Genomic DNA, 18160 nt, shown 5'->3' with positions numbered 1-18160 from the left:
TAAAATAAAAAAACATGAAATAAATATAAATGTAGATATATCATTGTATTATAAATTGTATAAATAAATTATATAAAAATATTTATAGAATGTTTGGCAGAGTTACTGTATGAAAACTAGATTTGCTCATACGCAAAATAACTTTGCTTAAAAAAAGACAGCAAAAACAGTAAACAGACCTTGTATATTCACTTAAGGTTCAAATGCACAATTATAAGTTAAAGTGAGCCACTTCATGAGCCCTAGAGGCAGAAATTGCTGAGGCCCAGCATTATAACAGTGCATAATTATGGGAACCGCTGGAGACGGTGTCTGTAGTGTCACTAGAAACAATAGAGGAAGCCCATTTTAGCTTATGTTAGCCTTTAGCAAATATTACAACTTTTGCACCTGCAGCATCAGCTGCCTGCCTGATAATTGGATCATATCATATACCTTAATAAATATGATCCTCTGTTGGGACATTTTGCAGAGAAATAGCATTTTAAATGATTTGGTCATGCTCATTTTCAGTATAATCAAGAACTTAGAGGTGTTCATAACACTGTAGCCTAACCTGGCGCGATGCAATGCAAGTTTCTTGCAAAATGTCATTTATTCTTCCAAATTGAAAGTCGCATGACACAACACAATCACAGCAAAACAGAACAAGGCAATATTAATACTCCAAAAATATTTCCCCAACAGTTAATTCAGCATGAACCATTAAAATGTTGTTCTGTAGATAACTGCCTAGAGTCTATTTTTGTTTCATTTATACTTAAGCATTCAGTGATGATATCATTGTAATCTGTGCATACTGAATTCCAGTTAGTATCCTATTTATTATCTATTTGTGAACAGAATTGTGATTTTGATGTGGCTTTACTGCATATATTTAACCATTCATATCCTGCTTTACATTGCACTGCAACCATGTGTTAATTCTTATGTGCAGCAGATAAAAAAAAAAAACACTTCTGGGAGCAGGATTTTGGACCAATGAAATGTCACTGTGGGCGAGGCAACCCAACAACTAAATATTCTGTAGCTAAATGCAAATATGAATGGTTAGGACAAAAACTCAGAATCTCAGAATCTCAGATTAAATGATCGAGATCTATTTTATTACTCGTCCCTTTTAACTTAGTTTGAACATCTAGCTATAAGGAACATTTCTGGAATTCATAAAAAAATTGGTTATAAGGTGGTTGTCACAATATACTCGGAGAGCAAGGAACGAGGGAATGAGGAGTTCTTCAATATCACAGGGAGCAAAAACACACACAGACAGGTCCATAACCCTGTGACATTAAAAAACATTAATAAGGTGTTTTTTTTAACATTAAAAAAAGGTGAGTTTATCCTACTTACCAATATCAGTGTCTTTGTGATTCTTTATGATTTCCGCAAACTCAAAATTTCCAGCAATTATTGCCACCTTAAAAACAAAAACAAAAAAACATATAGCATATTAAATTCATTACTGGCATGTGTTTAACAATTATTAATATTATTATAATATAATATAATTTTTGTTTGAGGCTGCATAAAATAAACTAATTACTGGTAGTGTAAGGACAGAACAAACAACATAAAACAGAGTGTCTAAGCCTGCAGTCAAAATAAGACAAAGTCTTACAGACACATAAAGTCATACAGGTTTGGAACAACAGGAGGGTGAATAAATTAAACAGAATTTCATTTTTTGGTGAACTACTCGCTGTAAAGCTTTACGTATCCTCAAAAGGGCCTTCACAGCAATGAAACAAAACGTTTCAATAGCACGATTACCCATTCAGCAGAAGTTCATTTCTATTTAATGGCTTTAATTTTACCACCCTTTAAAAAGTTACACAGTCTATTATAAGATCTATAATTTACACATCAGTCTGGTCACCAAGTCTGGTCATGAGAACAAAACAGGGTTTTAAATGGTGCACAAAGGCACAGTAACCCATTACTCTTGTGGGTTTTGGAGTAGTGTATTCCTAAGAGTGATAAAACACAGAATTCATTCACATTACACTAAATTGGTTGCTAAGATTTACGTAATGAGCTTGAAAATAACTGCATTTCTTTTCTAAAGAAATACAGTGCTTAGCTGCAGTTTAGAGCTTAATTCAGATGAATTATATATATGAAAACAAACACAGGTAAGTCAATCGACGCAGTAAAAGGCTTATTCTGAAACAAAAAGGTCAAGAAATTTGTTCAGCTGTTAAATTAATTCACACAAGCAGTTGTGGGTGGTCAGGTGGATGAAAGCACACACTGTTGAGTAAGAACTGGTACATATCGGTTTGGAGTAGACCCTGTAAATTTGCTCAGCACATATTCGATTTTGCCAGGGAAAAGTCCTGTTTAACCCTTAATCAGAGCATTCCAGCGGAGAGCCTGAAGTTTCATGAGCTGCTTAAATGAGTTGTGATCGAGCGACAGCCAGGGCGTGAAATATGATTTTAGCAGCATGAGATAAATAATACAGTGCATTAAACAACACATCAGGAGAGCACTGATATGTACATTACATAAACACTTCACTCCTACGTCAGGTTTGGAGTGAGCAGGGTCAGTTCAAAGTTTAAGAGGTTGTAAATCAAGCAACTAACACAATGAGGCCAGGCATGAACACTAAATGTAGCAGCAAGTTTTGCTAATGTTTGGCGTGATGCGCTTGACTGTACAGCCGACTGCAAAACTAATGATCTCAGCTCTATTTTAATGATTTTTAATGAGGTTTGCCATTGGATTACTTTTGCGATATGTGCCATTTTGCTAATTAAAGCCACAGTTTTCATTGGGGCAAAAACATCAACATATATTCCAGTACTGTAAAGGCATACATTCAAATATATTTTTTCTATTCCGCTCTGTATAATGCACTGAAAAACAGAAAAGGTGTTTAAACTATAACCATGAACTCAAAAAATACCATAAAAGTTAAATGTTACATTGCTTGATGAACAGCTCTGTGCACTGTGAAATCAAACTATGAATTAAAATGCAATGTGATGTGCATGGCGAAGAGCAAAAAGGATACGGATATTTATGTCAAGGAGGATGCATTTCAAAGGGTTAAGCTTTTATTATGTGGGTGGTTTAGTACAGTATTGAGGTTGGCATGGTTGCTATTAAAGGGTTTATATGTTATTTACAGTAGCTATCTGCATTTGCTTTGAAGCTTTAATAATTTACTTCATTATGATAGTAATATGAGGAGTAGGGATTATGAGTTAGGATTATGTTATTTTGATAGCAACTGAACTAAAAAAAATGTAATTAGAAGTGGGTACTTAAGAGATTAGATCTGGAAAAAAAATCATATTATAATATATAGTATCGCACTGTTAAATCAATCATATAAATGAAATATTAAAAGCTCGTATTTCATGATATTTCCTATATCCTGTAAATGTGTATGTCTTTTTTTAAATATTTTTAATCGATCTGCAAGTACATCTTTTGTAGTTCGCTTTCCGTGAAAACATGGTGTCTCTGCATTGTGTTAAAAACATTGCTGTTTGTTTAAAGGGGTCATATGAGGTTGCTAAAAATAACATTATTTTATGCATTTGGTGTACTGAAATGGGTTTATGTGGTTTAGGTTTAAAAAAAACACATTCTTTTTCACATACTGATTGTTTCTCATCTATGCCCCGCATTCTGAAACACGTCGGCTTTAACAAAGCTCATAAGTGTGAAAAGTAAGGTCTGTTCTGATTGGCCAGCTATCCTGCATTGTGATTAGCCGTATACCTCAAGCATGTGATGGTAATATTACACCACGCGTGTCCCAGAGTGCCGACATTAAAACCCATTATAAACAAGACATTTGTTGCATCCAGTGGGGACATAATTACGGATTAGAATGAAAATACCAGCTGTTCTCAATTCAAGTCCTTGCAACGCCCAGCTCTGCACATTTTGTATGTCTCTCTTTGTTAAAACACCTCATTCAGATAATCAGGCTTTTAGAAGTGAGCTCCGTGCATAAACTGTGTTCCAATTGACATGGTACCTACACAGTGTTCATTGCTCCCTACTCCCTGAGCAGAGGAAATCTGATGAAGTTTACTTCACTTATGAACATTCATTCACGGATTTGCGCAACATAAAACCATGTGTGCATTTGTGATCGGAGAAAGGACAAACAACAAGCACTACTCTACACTGCTCAAAACTCGCGTTTTAATCATCAGTGGCAAATCCTTTAAATAAGTAAACGTAACCTACCTACAGACTGTAAATCAGAACAGTCCTCCATATAATGCGCTGCGCACATCTGAATATTTGGGTTGAACTGTTCTGGAACAGTGTTGTAAATACAGCTTAACCACTGATTTCTAGTTGTGACGTAGTAGTTTCGCTTTCATAAGGAAACACACAGCGCCTCCACAACATAATAAAACCAGAATAAAAGTTACGCCTTCTTTCTTTGCGTGAACATTTGGGCAGCGTTTTGCAAATCTTCCCCCATAGTGATGTAGACTTGTGGGGGTGTGTTAGAATGATCCGTTTTAGGTAGGAGTGGCTGACTCTTAAATTTTATAAAAAATATCTCTTAAGATTTGAGACGTTAGTCTTTGCAACTTTACAGATCTTCTTTATGCACCAAGAGCTTGTTACACTCCAAAGAGAAAGGAGAAATTGAAATTGCATCATATGACCCCTTTAAGATTTCTGACCAGTCTAACCCAGCAACAGTGGCTCAACGAATGGCATGAGTATAGGGCATGGTTATTTGTTTGGAATGGGTGGGGCAATCCAACCAATTGAAGTTTTTGAGAAACCTGTTTGAAAACAATAACTGGAATCACTTAATTAAACACAAGAAAAAGTTTGTGTTAATTGTTCATAAATTAAAAACTTTTGCTAAATTTAAAAAAGTAAAAAAATGAACAGAAATTCATTCTCTTGTTCTGCACTAATAAGTGTTGGCACAAAATTGATTCCATTTTAAATATATTTCAAATAATAAGGTCTAATAACTATACTGTCTTTAACAAAGCATTCAGGTTATCATAATTTAACATTACTAAAATATCATGTTTTGGCAACTCAAAACTCAGAACTGGTATATTTAATTACTTGACAGCAAAACTTTATAAAAAATTATAAGTGTTAAGAACTCAAAATCACAATTTATTTAAATTAGTGCTGTCAAACGAATAATCGTGATTAACTGAATCCAAAATAAGTTTTGATTACATAATATATGTGTGTACAGTGTGTCTGTGTATATGTATTATCTATATAAACATACATGTATATATTTTTTAATATTTACATGTGTATATATAATTTATATTATATTTAAATATAAATTATTTTATATAAACAAACCTTTTTCCTTAAATACAGTATATACATACATTAGTGTTTTTAAAAACATAATAAATATTCACAGTACACACAACTTAAACAAAACTTCCAATTAATCATTTGACTGCACTAATTTAAATTATTAAATCTGTCTCCATTTAATCTGATTGGTCATACTTGAAGTTTTGCTTGACAACTGTCCTGACTGGCAGATAATAACACAAGGAGGTAAATATTTGGTCTTTGAGAATTTTCCTCAAACAGCATATCTAACAGATGTATTGTGAAAGAGTATGGAGTATGTTAAATTGGTAGGTAGTCGTTAAAAATATGTATATACCTTTCTTTAGGATAGTTCTTTAACTTCTATAGTTTCTTTCTTTTGTTGAGCACATAAGAATGTTGGAAACCAAACAGTTGATGGTAGACTTTGGCTTCCATAGTGTTTTTCCCATACTATGAAAGTCAATGGCTACAGTCAACTGTTTGGTCACCAACATTTTTCAAAATATCTTCTTATGTGCACAACAGAAAGAAACAAACTCAAACAGGTTTGGAAGAACCTGAAAGTGAGTAAATGATGACTGGATTTTCTTTTGGGTTAAGTATCCCTTTAAATCTTATACTTTTTATTCTAATGTTATTTTCAAGGCATAAACATGTTGGAGTTAATAGGTTTCTTTCAGAACATCTATTAAATTACCAGTCAAACTTTACCAATGACTATTGGCATAAAATTAGTTTGGTTATAAAACAAAAAAATCTAATCATACAGACTATTGGCCCATATATGACTTCAGCTTTAACTATATTTCTAATAATAATAATCACTAATGACTAGTGGCATTGCAGTCACAGCCATTATTGAAGGCCACTAAACAGTAAACGCAACACTCTCATCAGCCCATGACCACAGACTTGGATCATGTGCATTGCTGTCAGACAAGCTATTGAATGTCACAACCTGACATTTGAGAAAGAAACTCTAAGTAAACAAAAAAAACAACAAGAAAAAAAAAACCCTAGCTGTTGATTTCAACTAAAACATTTAAGTAAACTACAAGAACTGATTTGATGTTCATTATTTCCCCTCTTTAAAATCTAATTCCTAATTATATGAAGATACCAAAAACCCATGTAAACAAAGATAATAAAATGATTAAGTACCCTCACGCTCATTGTTCTTTGAGTGCTGTCTTACATAATGCCTGTGCTTTCTGTGAAATTTCTGTGAAAATTCTGTCTAATTAATTAAGAACCCGACAGAACAACAAACAGACGCAAGTTCAAGTAGCGCTCAGGGTTCTGGTAATTTTTTTAACACTAAACCAACAAAATTTATTAAACTTCCATGAGCAAGCTTATTTGACTTTTTTTCAGGTATTTAAAAGTAGCCAAGCAAAGAAAAACATTGATGTACCTGAAAGGGCGTTTGTCCTCGGTAGTTCTTGACATCTTTGTTGGCTCCGCGAACCAGAAGAACCCTGGCACACTTTTCCTTCAGAAGAAAAGCAGATGATAGAGAAATGCATTCAATGTGATCCAACTCTACAAGAAAACGTTCTACTATCGTTGTTTCTCCACCTTCTTAGACCAAAATTATCACCCAGATCCAAAAGTGACAGACTTCGCCCAGAAGTCCAATTCAAGGGTGATGCTACAGCAAAGTCTACACCCAAAGACATAGGAGAGGGGGTCTCTGCAGCAATGCCAATGTGCATGTGTGAACGTGTATGTGAGAACCAAAAGCAGAAAGACTGGGAGAGAGAGAGCGCGAGCGAGAAAGATCCAGGGCTTTGTAGCTCTCCAGCCCACTATATCCAGCAGGATTCAACAGCCCACCCACGGAATGCCTCACCACTAAACCGACACACACACACAATCGCACATATACACACACCTCCATTGCCTTCTCCTCCTACCTTCCTTCTAATACTAGTTTCACAGCTGCTGCCAGCCCTTTTATATGAGACATAATCACATGTGAGGATGCTGCTTCTATTCCCCGCACATGAAAATATCCCTGGCCTGCATTTGGCACTGGTTACAGGTTCCTTGTTGACATGGTGACGGATAGGCACAATAATGTTTAATCACAAACAATCGAGGCTCGAGAACCTGCCCTTGACTGCAGCGGAACTGACGAACGAGACAAATTAAGCATCTTTCGCCAAAGGCTAGCCGAGTGTCAACTTTAATAATAACCTGTTGTGGCCGATCATTACAGATGAGCACTTCAAATAATGACCCCACTGGTCAGCTCAGGGTGAGCACGGCATTATATGTGTCCACCAGTGAACTCAAGAGCCTCCACAAATCAATAAAACGAAACATCTCATTGGCAGGGCCATTTTCACAACTTAAAATAAACTTTATTTTCTAGTCATAAGAGCAGGGGTGGACCAAGCCCGTTTGTTTCCAGTCTATTTAAAGGTTTCAGAAATTCAGCATCATACTTAGGAAAGCAATAAAAGACGACAACATGAATTTCTTTAATTTTGTTGTCATGCCACAATGGTTTTGATTGATTATTCCAAGAAATCAACTGATGCCCTTACAATAGAATCCTAAAATTGTTTTTGTTTCCTTATTTGTCGTCACATTTTTTTATTTGATTAGTGACCTAGAATCCTAAAATTCTGTTTGTTTTCAGGTTTAATTTAATCATTTAACTGAATATATTACTGAAATATTTTAAGTAATAAAGAAAGAAATATATACTTAAACACCCATTTAAAAATAATTTGAACGTAAATATACTTGTATAAAAAAATGTTATATATATATTTTATTTTATATATATTATATTATTATATATGTTATATATATATATTTTTTTTAAGGGGCCAGGGAAATAGAACATTTTGATTATACGTTTACAGTATATATGTTTTCCAGTTCAATATATTAGTTCTAGGGGATACCTAGAATATATAACTATATATTTATAATATTTATTTAATTTGACGTAGGTTGTGAGTGACAGATGTACAGTTTGTTAAGTTGAAGACAATACAATACATTTAATTCTACATTTTCAGTGAGAATATATAAGACTATACTAGAAGGACACAATGATGTGAGATCAATATGGTCTGTGACACAGCAGGAATATGATGTTATAGACAGAGCGACAGTGAATATCACTAGCGCTAGTAGTTCCAGCAGACAATGGCGCCCATGCTGTGACCCCGAGCCGACGGAGCAGACTAGATCTCCCACAGATGAAACATAAGGTGATTATCTGCCTGGCTGCTTAGTGTCGTGAGCGTAATGGGCCGTTGTCCATTCATAAACACTGAATGCTGGTGCTAATAGTCATGAGTGTTCCAGCTGATTCCAGTTCCAGCTTTTATCGTGAATAGAATGGGAGACAATTGTGAATAGTGACCAGTGTAATGTCATTGGCATTTATACAAATGAACATGGCATCATTTCAGCATATATTTTTACTAAAATTGTATATTATGTATTTTATTATAGTACTTGTTTGTTTTATTAGTGACCCCAAAATAGAGCAGAATTCGGTTAAAAATATAATTCTGTTCACAATAAAAATAAATAAGAAATTTATAATGTAATTTAATTTTGTAATTTAACTGACTTCAAACAAATGAATAGGTTTTCCAGTTAACATATTACTATCATGCATTAAAACATGTTTGTTGCTTTGTTTTGTTTTGTTTTAAAGAAATCCCAAATCCCAGTTTAATCCACAAGGTTCACATTTTCTCAGAAAGTTTCCCTGCTTCACGCAATCTCAGCTTGGGCCCTGGGGCCATTGATTTTTCCCTCGAAACGTTATTGATCCACAAAGAGAAAACAATTTTTTATATACTCTTCTATTGACAGCGTATTCTGTTGTATGACGCCAATAACCTCTGTTTATTGATTTTATCAAATGGAGCTGACTTTGGATCATTAAAGAAAGATACAGTGTGAGTACATACCTGTTTGTACAGAGCGCAGATATGGAGAGCCGTGTTCCCAGATGCATTTTCCACATGCGTGTCAGCTCCATAGAACAAAAGATGCTCCAGGTGCTGGATGTGGCCGTATCGACAAGCCTACCATACAAATTGAGAACAACTACTTTCACACAGATCTAGAAACAGTTTGTCCTGAAAGAAACGCTTTTGTAAGCCTTCAAATTCATACAGCGGCCTACGACAGATCCAAAAGTCTTTTGAAACATGAAAACACCATTAAGCCTTCAGTACACTGCCATCTCAGATTTTTTCAAAGTGTCTAAAAGTAAACCAGACATGCAGCTTTTACGTTTTCCCAGCAGAGTGTGATCAAAAACACCACGGAAACAATTTGACAGGCATCCTGCAGTCCACCTGTCGCAACACTAGATGTCAGTACGCCGTCACAACAGATGGACTTGATGATGATCTTGTCATCTGTCCATTAATTGAACAAAGCTGCTGTCATATAAAACTGCAGCATCCACAGCTTCACTCCACTGATGCATATATTACCATTTTTAGCCAACAGAAAGCTTTTTCATTGACTGTCACCAGCTAATAATGTGAAGGACAGCGGCACCTGGTGGATCTCATGCCAGCCGTTCTCATCATGGCATCCCACGCTGGCATGGGCACGCAGTAGGACCTCGCAGCAGCTCGGGTCTCCCCCTACAGTCACTGTATGGTAGAGTGGAGTCAAGCTCTGCTGGTCCTTATAGTCTGGAGACGCTCCCAAATCCAACATAGTCTGCAGAGGGAAAAGAGGATTAGATTTCCTTCAGAGAGGAAAATACACCAAATACAATATTATGATTATGCTTAAGCAGAGCCTTGTTTTTTGGAAGGGTTTTAAAGGATGAAAGGACTATTTTTTTTTGTCTGCTGCCTTTCACTCCACGGCTCAGGATAGTTGCTAGTGATGGGTTTGGGACTGTGTGTTGGGACTTTTTTTAATGTCCCTGTGTGGCAAGCCAAATTAAAAATAAAGGCTTCTTAGCTTTTACACAACAGTACTGTTTAAAAGTTTGGGGTTGGTAAAAGTTTTAACTGTTTATGAAAGAAGACTCATGCTCACCAAGTGTGCATTTATTTGGTGAATAATACATTAGAATAGTAAAGCTGTGAAATATTTTTAGTTTTCTATTTTATTATACGTTCTAGTTTTAATGTAATTTATTCCTGTGATGGCAAAACTGAATTTTTAGCATCATTATTCCAATCTTCCGTGTCACGTGATCCTTTAGAAATCATACTAATATGCCGATTTGCTGCTCAATAAACATTTCATATTATTAGTTTCAATGTTGAAAGTTGTGCTGACCTTTTTTTGAGGGGGGGGGGATTCAAAACAACAGCATTTATTAGAAATGGAAATCTTTTGTAATATTATTATGTCACTTTTGATTCATTTAATGCATCCTTGCTGAACAGCATTCACTGTATTGAAAAAAAAAATCTAACTGACCCCAAACTTTTGAAAAGCACTGTATATCAGAATTAATTTTTATTTATTATAAATATCATGAAACATTCACTTAACATTTTGGTTGTAAAACTCGAAAGATCTTAGCATAAAAGCATAAAAATATGATAAAACCTACAAATTTATGTATTTTGCAAAAACCTACTGTATGTGAACATGTATGTAAAACAATATGTATGCGTGTAAACAAATGTCCCCTTTTTTATTTTTTATTATTCAATTTTACACAACCAAGTGTAAAACCATGACTAAAAGTACATTTTAGTTTCATAACTAAATGATTACAAGTACTTTTTCCTTCTAAAATTACAAAACTCAGCCACTCAGTAATGAAAATAGGAAATCTATGGCTCTAGCACTTCGAAATGACATAAACTAAGATTCTGCATGAAGCCTTTTTAAATAAACGGCCAGCAAGCAATATACTGCAAGAGCAGCAGCAGACAGGAAATTGTGTTTTACAATATTCAGGGCACAAAACAGTAGTACATCAGCAGTATTATTTCCATTTGTTGTCAAGGGAAGAAAGCAACAATTTAATATTGAAAAAAAACTTAATTACTGAATCATTGTTAAATAAACAAAACAGAGAGTGATTTGAATAAAAGTACAATATGTCAAAGTAATAAATGTGAACTGTAAACTCAGCAGCACTACTGACACTGTAAGATGTCACTGTACTGCTCTGGGTTAGATCAGCAGCAGTCATTCTTAGAAAAAAAAACGAAGTGACAATCAAAGAAGAGGATCACTCGAACACAGCCATAAACTCAAGACGCCGTTTTGGATGAGGTCATTTATTACCTTAAGAGCTATCTGGTTCTTTGCCCTGGCTGCTTTGTGCAGGGCAGTCATCCCATCCCGAGAGCGGAAATCTAAATGAGCCCCGCCGTTTTTCAATGTCACTATAATCTCCACCATATTGTCCAGGTGGGCCGCAAGGGTTAGTGGTGTCTCTGCAGACCAGAAACACAAAAACAAGTTTATTAAAATGCATTAGGAACATCTCGTTTGATAAAAGCAAGAAAATAATCAAGGGATGTGTATGTTTCATCAAAACAAAAATTTGATATGTATAAAATTGAACTATATTGGATTTCTGGTGTGCTATATAAATGACATTGTCTGATTGTAATTACAACTTTATTTGTGATTAAAGACCATGTAAATTTAAAGATAAAGTAAAAATTGTAATTACACTACCATAACTATTTTTTTTTTACTTTTATAAAGTAAAGTTAAGATTCATGAGATTAAATTAATGAGTAAATACATTACATATTAACTGCTCATATACAATGTAATGGTCCGACTACATATAAATAAAATAATAATAATAATAATGGTGCAGTAAAGTAATCAATCTGGAACTGTAGCTTGGAAACAAAGCCTGAATAGTCCTTTATGTGCACTTCTGGAGGTTATCTGATATGGCGCCCCGTACCACCAGTTTCAGGGTCATGATAGTTGGGGTCCAACCCTCTCTCCAACATATTGGAGACTTTGTCCACCTGATGATGCTGGATATACTCCATAAATTTCCTCAGGTTGACCTTAAAGGAGGTTCAAGAGAGAACGAGAGTGCAGGTGAGGTTAAACGAGAAACACTGACAGCTAATGATTGAGGAGGAAGTTAAGGAACGGGAGCGAGGGATGGAAATGAATGGCTGACGAGTGTGAAGGGTCTCTGCTCACTTCCGCTCTCATGTTGAGATCTCTGGGACACACATGCTGCGATACAAGGCTAGATAAAAATAGATAGGAGAGCAGCTCCCAGTACAGAGACATCAGAGAGAGAGAGAGAGAGAGAGAGCACAGCTGAGTTGGCAAGGCAAAGAGTTAGAGACCACTTGGCAAGCTACGGCATGCTACGAACACAAATCAACACACGTCAACTCTTACACACAACCCAGTACACACACAAAGACCTCATACACAGTAGAGTAAGTGCCATACTCGTACAAAACATACAAGTTTGTATTATTTAACATCTGGATCCCGTCCTACCTAACACTAGCTATTAATAATTAACACCTCGACGCTAGCTAACTACTTTAAACCCATTAAGCTAACTACAATGTAAAGATGCCACCATAGCACAATGACAACATTCATCCTCTTCCACTCTAAAAAGTATCTTGTCAGTATTATCTTATGAAAATCACCTAAAACTGGCTTATTCATTCACAAATATTACATTTTTAACAAACCGGCAATGAACTACAAACACTTCATTCACTGTGGCTGCCATTTTTTCTCACTGACACACCTAAAAAAGTTGAAGAAAATCTAGAGTTTCATATATAATTAAGATATGGTGGTGGCATTAATGTGCATTAAAATTTTAAATGCAATCTTTCCCAGATAACTTGAATGCGCCATGAGTGCCTATAAGCAATCATTTATGCGCCGGCCGAGCAACTGCCATTGAGTTCAAACAGCCAGGTTTTTTTACTTATTACAGTTCTTCATAGCTTACGCCTATAAAAATGATTTTTAAGAGTCAGATCAGGTAGAAAAATATATTTGAGGTAACATCTACACCCTTTCATTTTTTATAATGCAGTCAGATTTTAAAAACAAATCCCTCTAAGCATTTGCCTCCACTGCATGTATAATGCACTGATATTCCATATGTTCTGAGGTGAATATCTGTTCTTCTGAAACAACTATGTACACAAAGCTGTTCCTACGTCATCCTTTACAAACCCTGGTGGCTTAAGGAGCTGTAATATAATAACTTATTAAGGGAGCTTGAAAGCTCAGAGCAATGAGAGGGAGAATTTTTAATGCTGAGGGAAGCAGTGTGGGGACGGGAGATAAATAGGATGAGCAATAAAGAGGAAGAGATCGAGCACAGCACAGGACATACAGTACAGTGCTGGAAGAAGTCGGCAATTAAAACTTGGTTTCGGAGCTTTGGGGCTGCTTTTGGGGGAGGACCGTGGAATAACCTCCTCCAGTGATTGCAGAAAAACGCTCATGACCACGGAGGAAAATTAGCCGAATCACTAAAATGTCAACATCAATGACCATCTCGACCATCCGAAAATCCTTCTAAGTACAAACGTATGTAAATGCTGCGGTCTCCTGCATTATTTAGCAGCAGACTCTAGAATGATTGCTGTATGTTAGATATTCATTCCTAGTGACTGAATATAAAAAGCACGATTTTTAAACATTTCTGTCCTGTTTTAACAGTCGTATCCTAAGACGCCCTCTCCTGCTTGCAATTAAGCAAATATCTTCGATTTGATATGCATGTAAAATACTTAATTATCATAATGGAAAACAAGTTAATCACCACATGTGCATCCAAAATACACACATTTTTGAGAAATATGCATAGTAGGCTAATCGACATATGTCGCAGCAAAAAAGTCTTACCTGTGTGTGGAGTTTTTCTATTTGCTTTTCGTTGACGTTTGGCTGCTGGTACACTCTAGTCTTGTAACGGAACTGAAAAAATTAAACCGGAGTGAAAAATACATAGTGTTTATATGCTATATTGGATTAATTTAGAAATATGTAGAAATATTTTTTTAAATATATTAATTTATTTATTGGTACTGCTAAAAATAAAAAAAGGATTACAAATATCATGGTACATTAATAAGACAATTATTTAGTACCCTATTTTATATCAGAGCACTAAAGTATTATGGCACCATTAAGTAATTTTGTAAGCAAGATGGCATAAAAATATTGTCTTTTAATAATTTACATAAATCTTAGTTCAAACAAATGATAAAATAGAAATGTTTCATTATACTCCATTTGTAGCTCTTCTTGGCTGGTCGCTGCCTTGTTAAGTAATATGATTATATCAGGCCCTGGGGCTTGAATGAACATACAGGAGAACTACAAAAGGTTCCTGTTACACCAGACTGACATCAGCCTTTTCACAGAGAGAGCTGAGAATGCTCTTGTACAGAATGCACATCTTAAAGAGGGATGCCAGCCTCGTACCACTGCACTGGTGGCAATTTATAGCAGTTATCATCACTGTCAAAACTATTTTGTCACTGGGAACATCCTTGACATAAATAATAAATATGAATGGATATTTATACTAACGATTAAATTATTTTGATTACTTATATTATTTTCTGTTCATGCTGATTACCACAGAAATTATTTGGACAAAAAAAAAAAAAAGTTTTAAGAAATAAACCATTTTGCCATTGTGATTATCCTTCAAATAATACATATGAATGGATATTTGTACTCACAATTAAATTATATTGATAATTATTGTTCATGTTGATTACAAAAACAAAAATAATTCAGATTTTTCTTTAATTGTAAAAAATAATAATATTAAATAATTAAAAAGTACAATAATAAAATCTGTTTACAGTAATGCATTTACAATGGAAGTCCATGTGAGTATATAACACTCACAATAAAAATTACAACTATTTTGATCATTATTAATGATTGTTCACATTTATTATCAATTCTGCTGATCTATTAAATTGGGGAACATTTTTAAAAAAAAATTAATAAATAAAACACTGATCCTCCTTGACATAATAAATATGCATGGTCATTTCTTCTCACCATAAAAATATTCTGATTACTTTTATTAATTGTTGTTCATGTTGATTACCACAGAAAACCATTTTGATTTGTTAAAAAAAACACAAATGAATGAATAACAATAAAACAATGATAAAAGCGGTTTACACTAATACACTGAAGTCTATGGGACAAGGTTTTAAAGCAGAAATGCAATGTCACCTATTCGGTAAAGTGCTTAAATGGATTGTTTCATACAAAAAAAAAAAAAAAAAGTGTGCTATTTGAGCTTTAAAGTTGTCCAAATCTTCCTTTCAGTGACGACACTACTGTTCTAGGCAGATTAACTTCTAGTTCAGCATCTACCAGCATAATTCCTGTGGATATTTGTGGAAGTACTTTACAGATAGTGACGTCCCATGCACATATTGTGTCAAAGTTACATCATGGATCAAGCTTGAGTTGACTCTGCAACATTCCAGCAACAAACTAGTGACGCATTACCTCAAGGGTTGGAATGCCTTTATTGGTGAATAGCGGATTGTCTCTCAGGGGTCGTTCTTCCTCCAAGAAACCACTCTCCCTCCCGTCCACCGCTGGCTGGAAGAGCCCGTAGTTGAGCACATCCCTCAGGCTCTGTGTGAGTGTACACAGGATCTGCTGCTTAGCAACCCATACTGTGGCATCAGGACTGAACTTCATGGATTTCTGGCAAAGCCACAGAGAGAAACCAAGAGAGAGAGAGACAGAGAAACGCTCTATCAGGCCATAGCAGGTGTACAGATTAACTAGGGGAAAACATTGGTGTGCTAAAATGTTCAAAAGGGAGAAAACAACAGGAGAAAACACAAATCATGTTTTATGAGGTTATTTGGTGTTGGTTGACTGAAAGAATGACATTTTATAACAAACATAAAAATTTAAAGGGTTATAGCATACATTTTTGTAGCATTTTTTGTGGGTCCCTAAGGTCATTATTTCATTTTAATCAAATGTGTCAGTGGATTACGAGGACAACAGGAGGTGGACTTTTACACTAGAGGAAGTGTCATTATGGACTCGCATTTTGGCCAGAAGTGATGGTTTATACGCCCCAATGATGTATTTGTTTCCTACAAACATGCAACTTTTCACTTTACAAGATGGTAGTTGATGGACTGGAGTTGTGTGGATTTTTGTGATGCTTTTATCAGCTGTTCGGCCTCTCATTCTGACAGCACCCATTCACTGCAGAGGACCCTTTGGTGAACGAAAGATTAAATTAAAATTACATTTATGCATTTAGCAGACACTTTTATACAAAGCGACTTACATTGCATTCAAGCTAACAATTTTCTCCTAACGTGTGTTCCCTGGGATTTGAACCCCCAACCTTGCGCAATGCTGTACCACTTGAGCTACAGGTACAAAAAAAAATGATTAAATGCTAAATTTCTCCAAAACTTATCCGATTAAGAAATCTTCTGATAAACTATTGTGCACATGAAATAAGATGTAGTTTAATGTCTTTTAGTCCATGCAGGCTTTGAATTAATTTATATGCTAGTATTGAAAGCTCCTAAATACTGACAAAATGCAATCACCAGCAAGCACTTTCATATCAAATTATAAATACTGATGATTCATCATGCACTGCCCAAATTTTGTCCAATCAAATGGTATCTGAGAATGCTTGTTTTCTCGTGATACTTTGAAAGAATACTTTTATCTGAATAACAGCATCTTGTTCTTTTGGCTTTTAGAACTAATAAAATCTATCCTACCTCCTCTTTATTCCCTCACTGAGACATTGTCGTATTGTTGACACGAAAATGGTATTGCTGGCATGCAAACGCAGAATATGGAAAGCTTGGATAATTGTAATGCTCAATAAATGTGACACTGACAATAACTTGCACAATATACTAACCATAACCACATCAGCTATGTGCAAACACAATTCAATCCTCTGCTTCCTCCAAAAAGAACTGTTTCAGTAATGACAGACACAGATATTTTTAACCAACATGCTTTGAGAGAAAGCAGTAAAAATGGCTTCCCTTACTGTTTTTTTGGTTTTAATTTTATGTACAGTAAATTTAATTCTATTAATTTCAATGTTACAAAAAAGGGCTCTAATAGACAGCATGTATTTGCCATAAATTTTAAACAACTGCACTGTAAAACATCATAGCCCAAATAAGTTATATGAACTTACTTTTCCTCTTTAAATTAAATTGTCATTTTAAGTTTTGGATACTGAACTTATGTTTATAAGTTATTGAAAATTTAAACGTAAAGTAATGTGTTGTCTTGACTTCTTCTGAGTTTTGTCTGGCTTGTAAAAGTTCATTTAACTCGTGTCTGTAAGTTATATGTTGGGGGAGGGGCGATACACGGAGAGCGCGAAATACCGAGAGAAGTCATTGCCATTTTGAGCTAATGCAGCTGCCTGGAGACCTTACACGAATTCATGTCGGGAACACAAAGAATGCGAGGAAGGTGAGTTTTTGTTTTTTTTATTTGTAATGATAAATGAATAATGTTGCGATTTATTGCATGTTAGCCAATTTGACTGTGCTTCGCGAATGTAATACGACAACACAAGTTTTCCCCTCGTTAATTCACTGTTTTCCAGAGCCTCAAACGCTAAAATATTTATATCACTTTGGTTCACAGTGCTTATATTTTAATTTGTTTTCGGCCTGAAGTCTGCAGGTATTATTATGTATTGCACTGACCGTGCTCATCGAGTGACCGTTGTCAGTTGAACCGCCGTCTGTGAACACCCAGGTCAAGCCTGTCGCCGCCCGCATTTTGCTGCACGTCTGTTTGTGGAATTAAAGTGTCGCGATACATTTTTGGCCACGCCACGTATTTGTACTGTAATAAAAAAATAGAC

At 35.2% G+C, this 18160-nt stretch overlaps 2 protein-coding genes across 4 annotated transcripts in view; one reads left to right on the top strand and one right to left on the bottom strand.

The window, feature by feature from the left end:
* Window positions 1–18160, top strand: part of LOC132133750 (transmembrane protein 263-B-like) — an 86191-nt gene that overhangs the window by 10285 nt on the left and 57746 nt on the right. The gene's annotated exons all lie outside the window — the stretch shown is intronic.
* The window catches only part of LOC132133746 (SH3 and multiple ankyrin repeat domains protein 2-like), a 77855-nt gene that overhangs the window by 56738 nt on the left and 2957 nt on the right, over window positions 1–18160 (bottom strand). For all 3 annotated transcript variants that reach the window (XM_059546683.1, XM_059546680.1, XM_059546681.1), the window contains exons 2-9: window positions 15784–15987; window positions 14146–14217; window positions 12203–12311; window positions 11563–11714; window positions 9856–10023; window positions 9255–9371; window positions 6725–6802; window positions 1354–1420 (exon numbers count right to left, since the gene is read on the bottom strand). In XM_059546683.1, coding sequence (XP_059402666.1) covers window positions 1354–1420; window positions 6725–6802; window positions 9255–9371; window positions 9856–10023; window positions 11563–11714; window positions 12203–12311; window positions 14146–14217; window positions 15784–15987 — 967 coding nt within the window. The remainder of the gene's footprint in view (window positions 1–1353; window positions 1421–6724; window positions 6803–9254; window positions 9372–9855; window positions 10024–11562; window positions 11715–12202; window positions 12312–14145; window positions 14218–15783; window positions 15988–18160) is intronic.

The sequence above is a fragment of the Carassius carassius genome, chromosome 50 (genome assembly GCF_963082965.1).
Source record: "Carassius carassius chromosome 50, fCarCar2.1, whole genome shotgun sequence".
NCBI lineage: Eukaryota > Metazoa > Chordata > Actinopteri > Cypriniformes > Cyprinidae > Carassius > Carassius carassius.
This window is presented reverse-complemented; position numbering and strand designations above follow the sequence as displayed.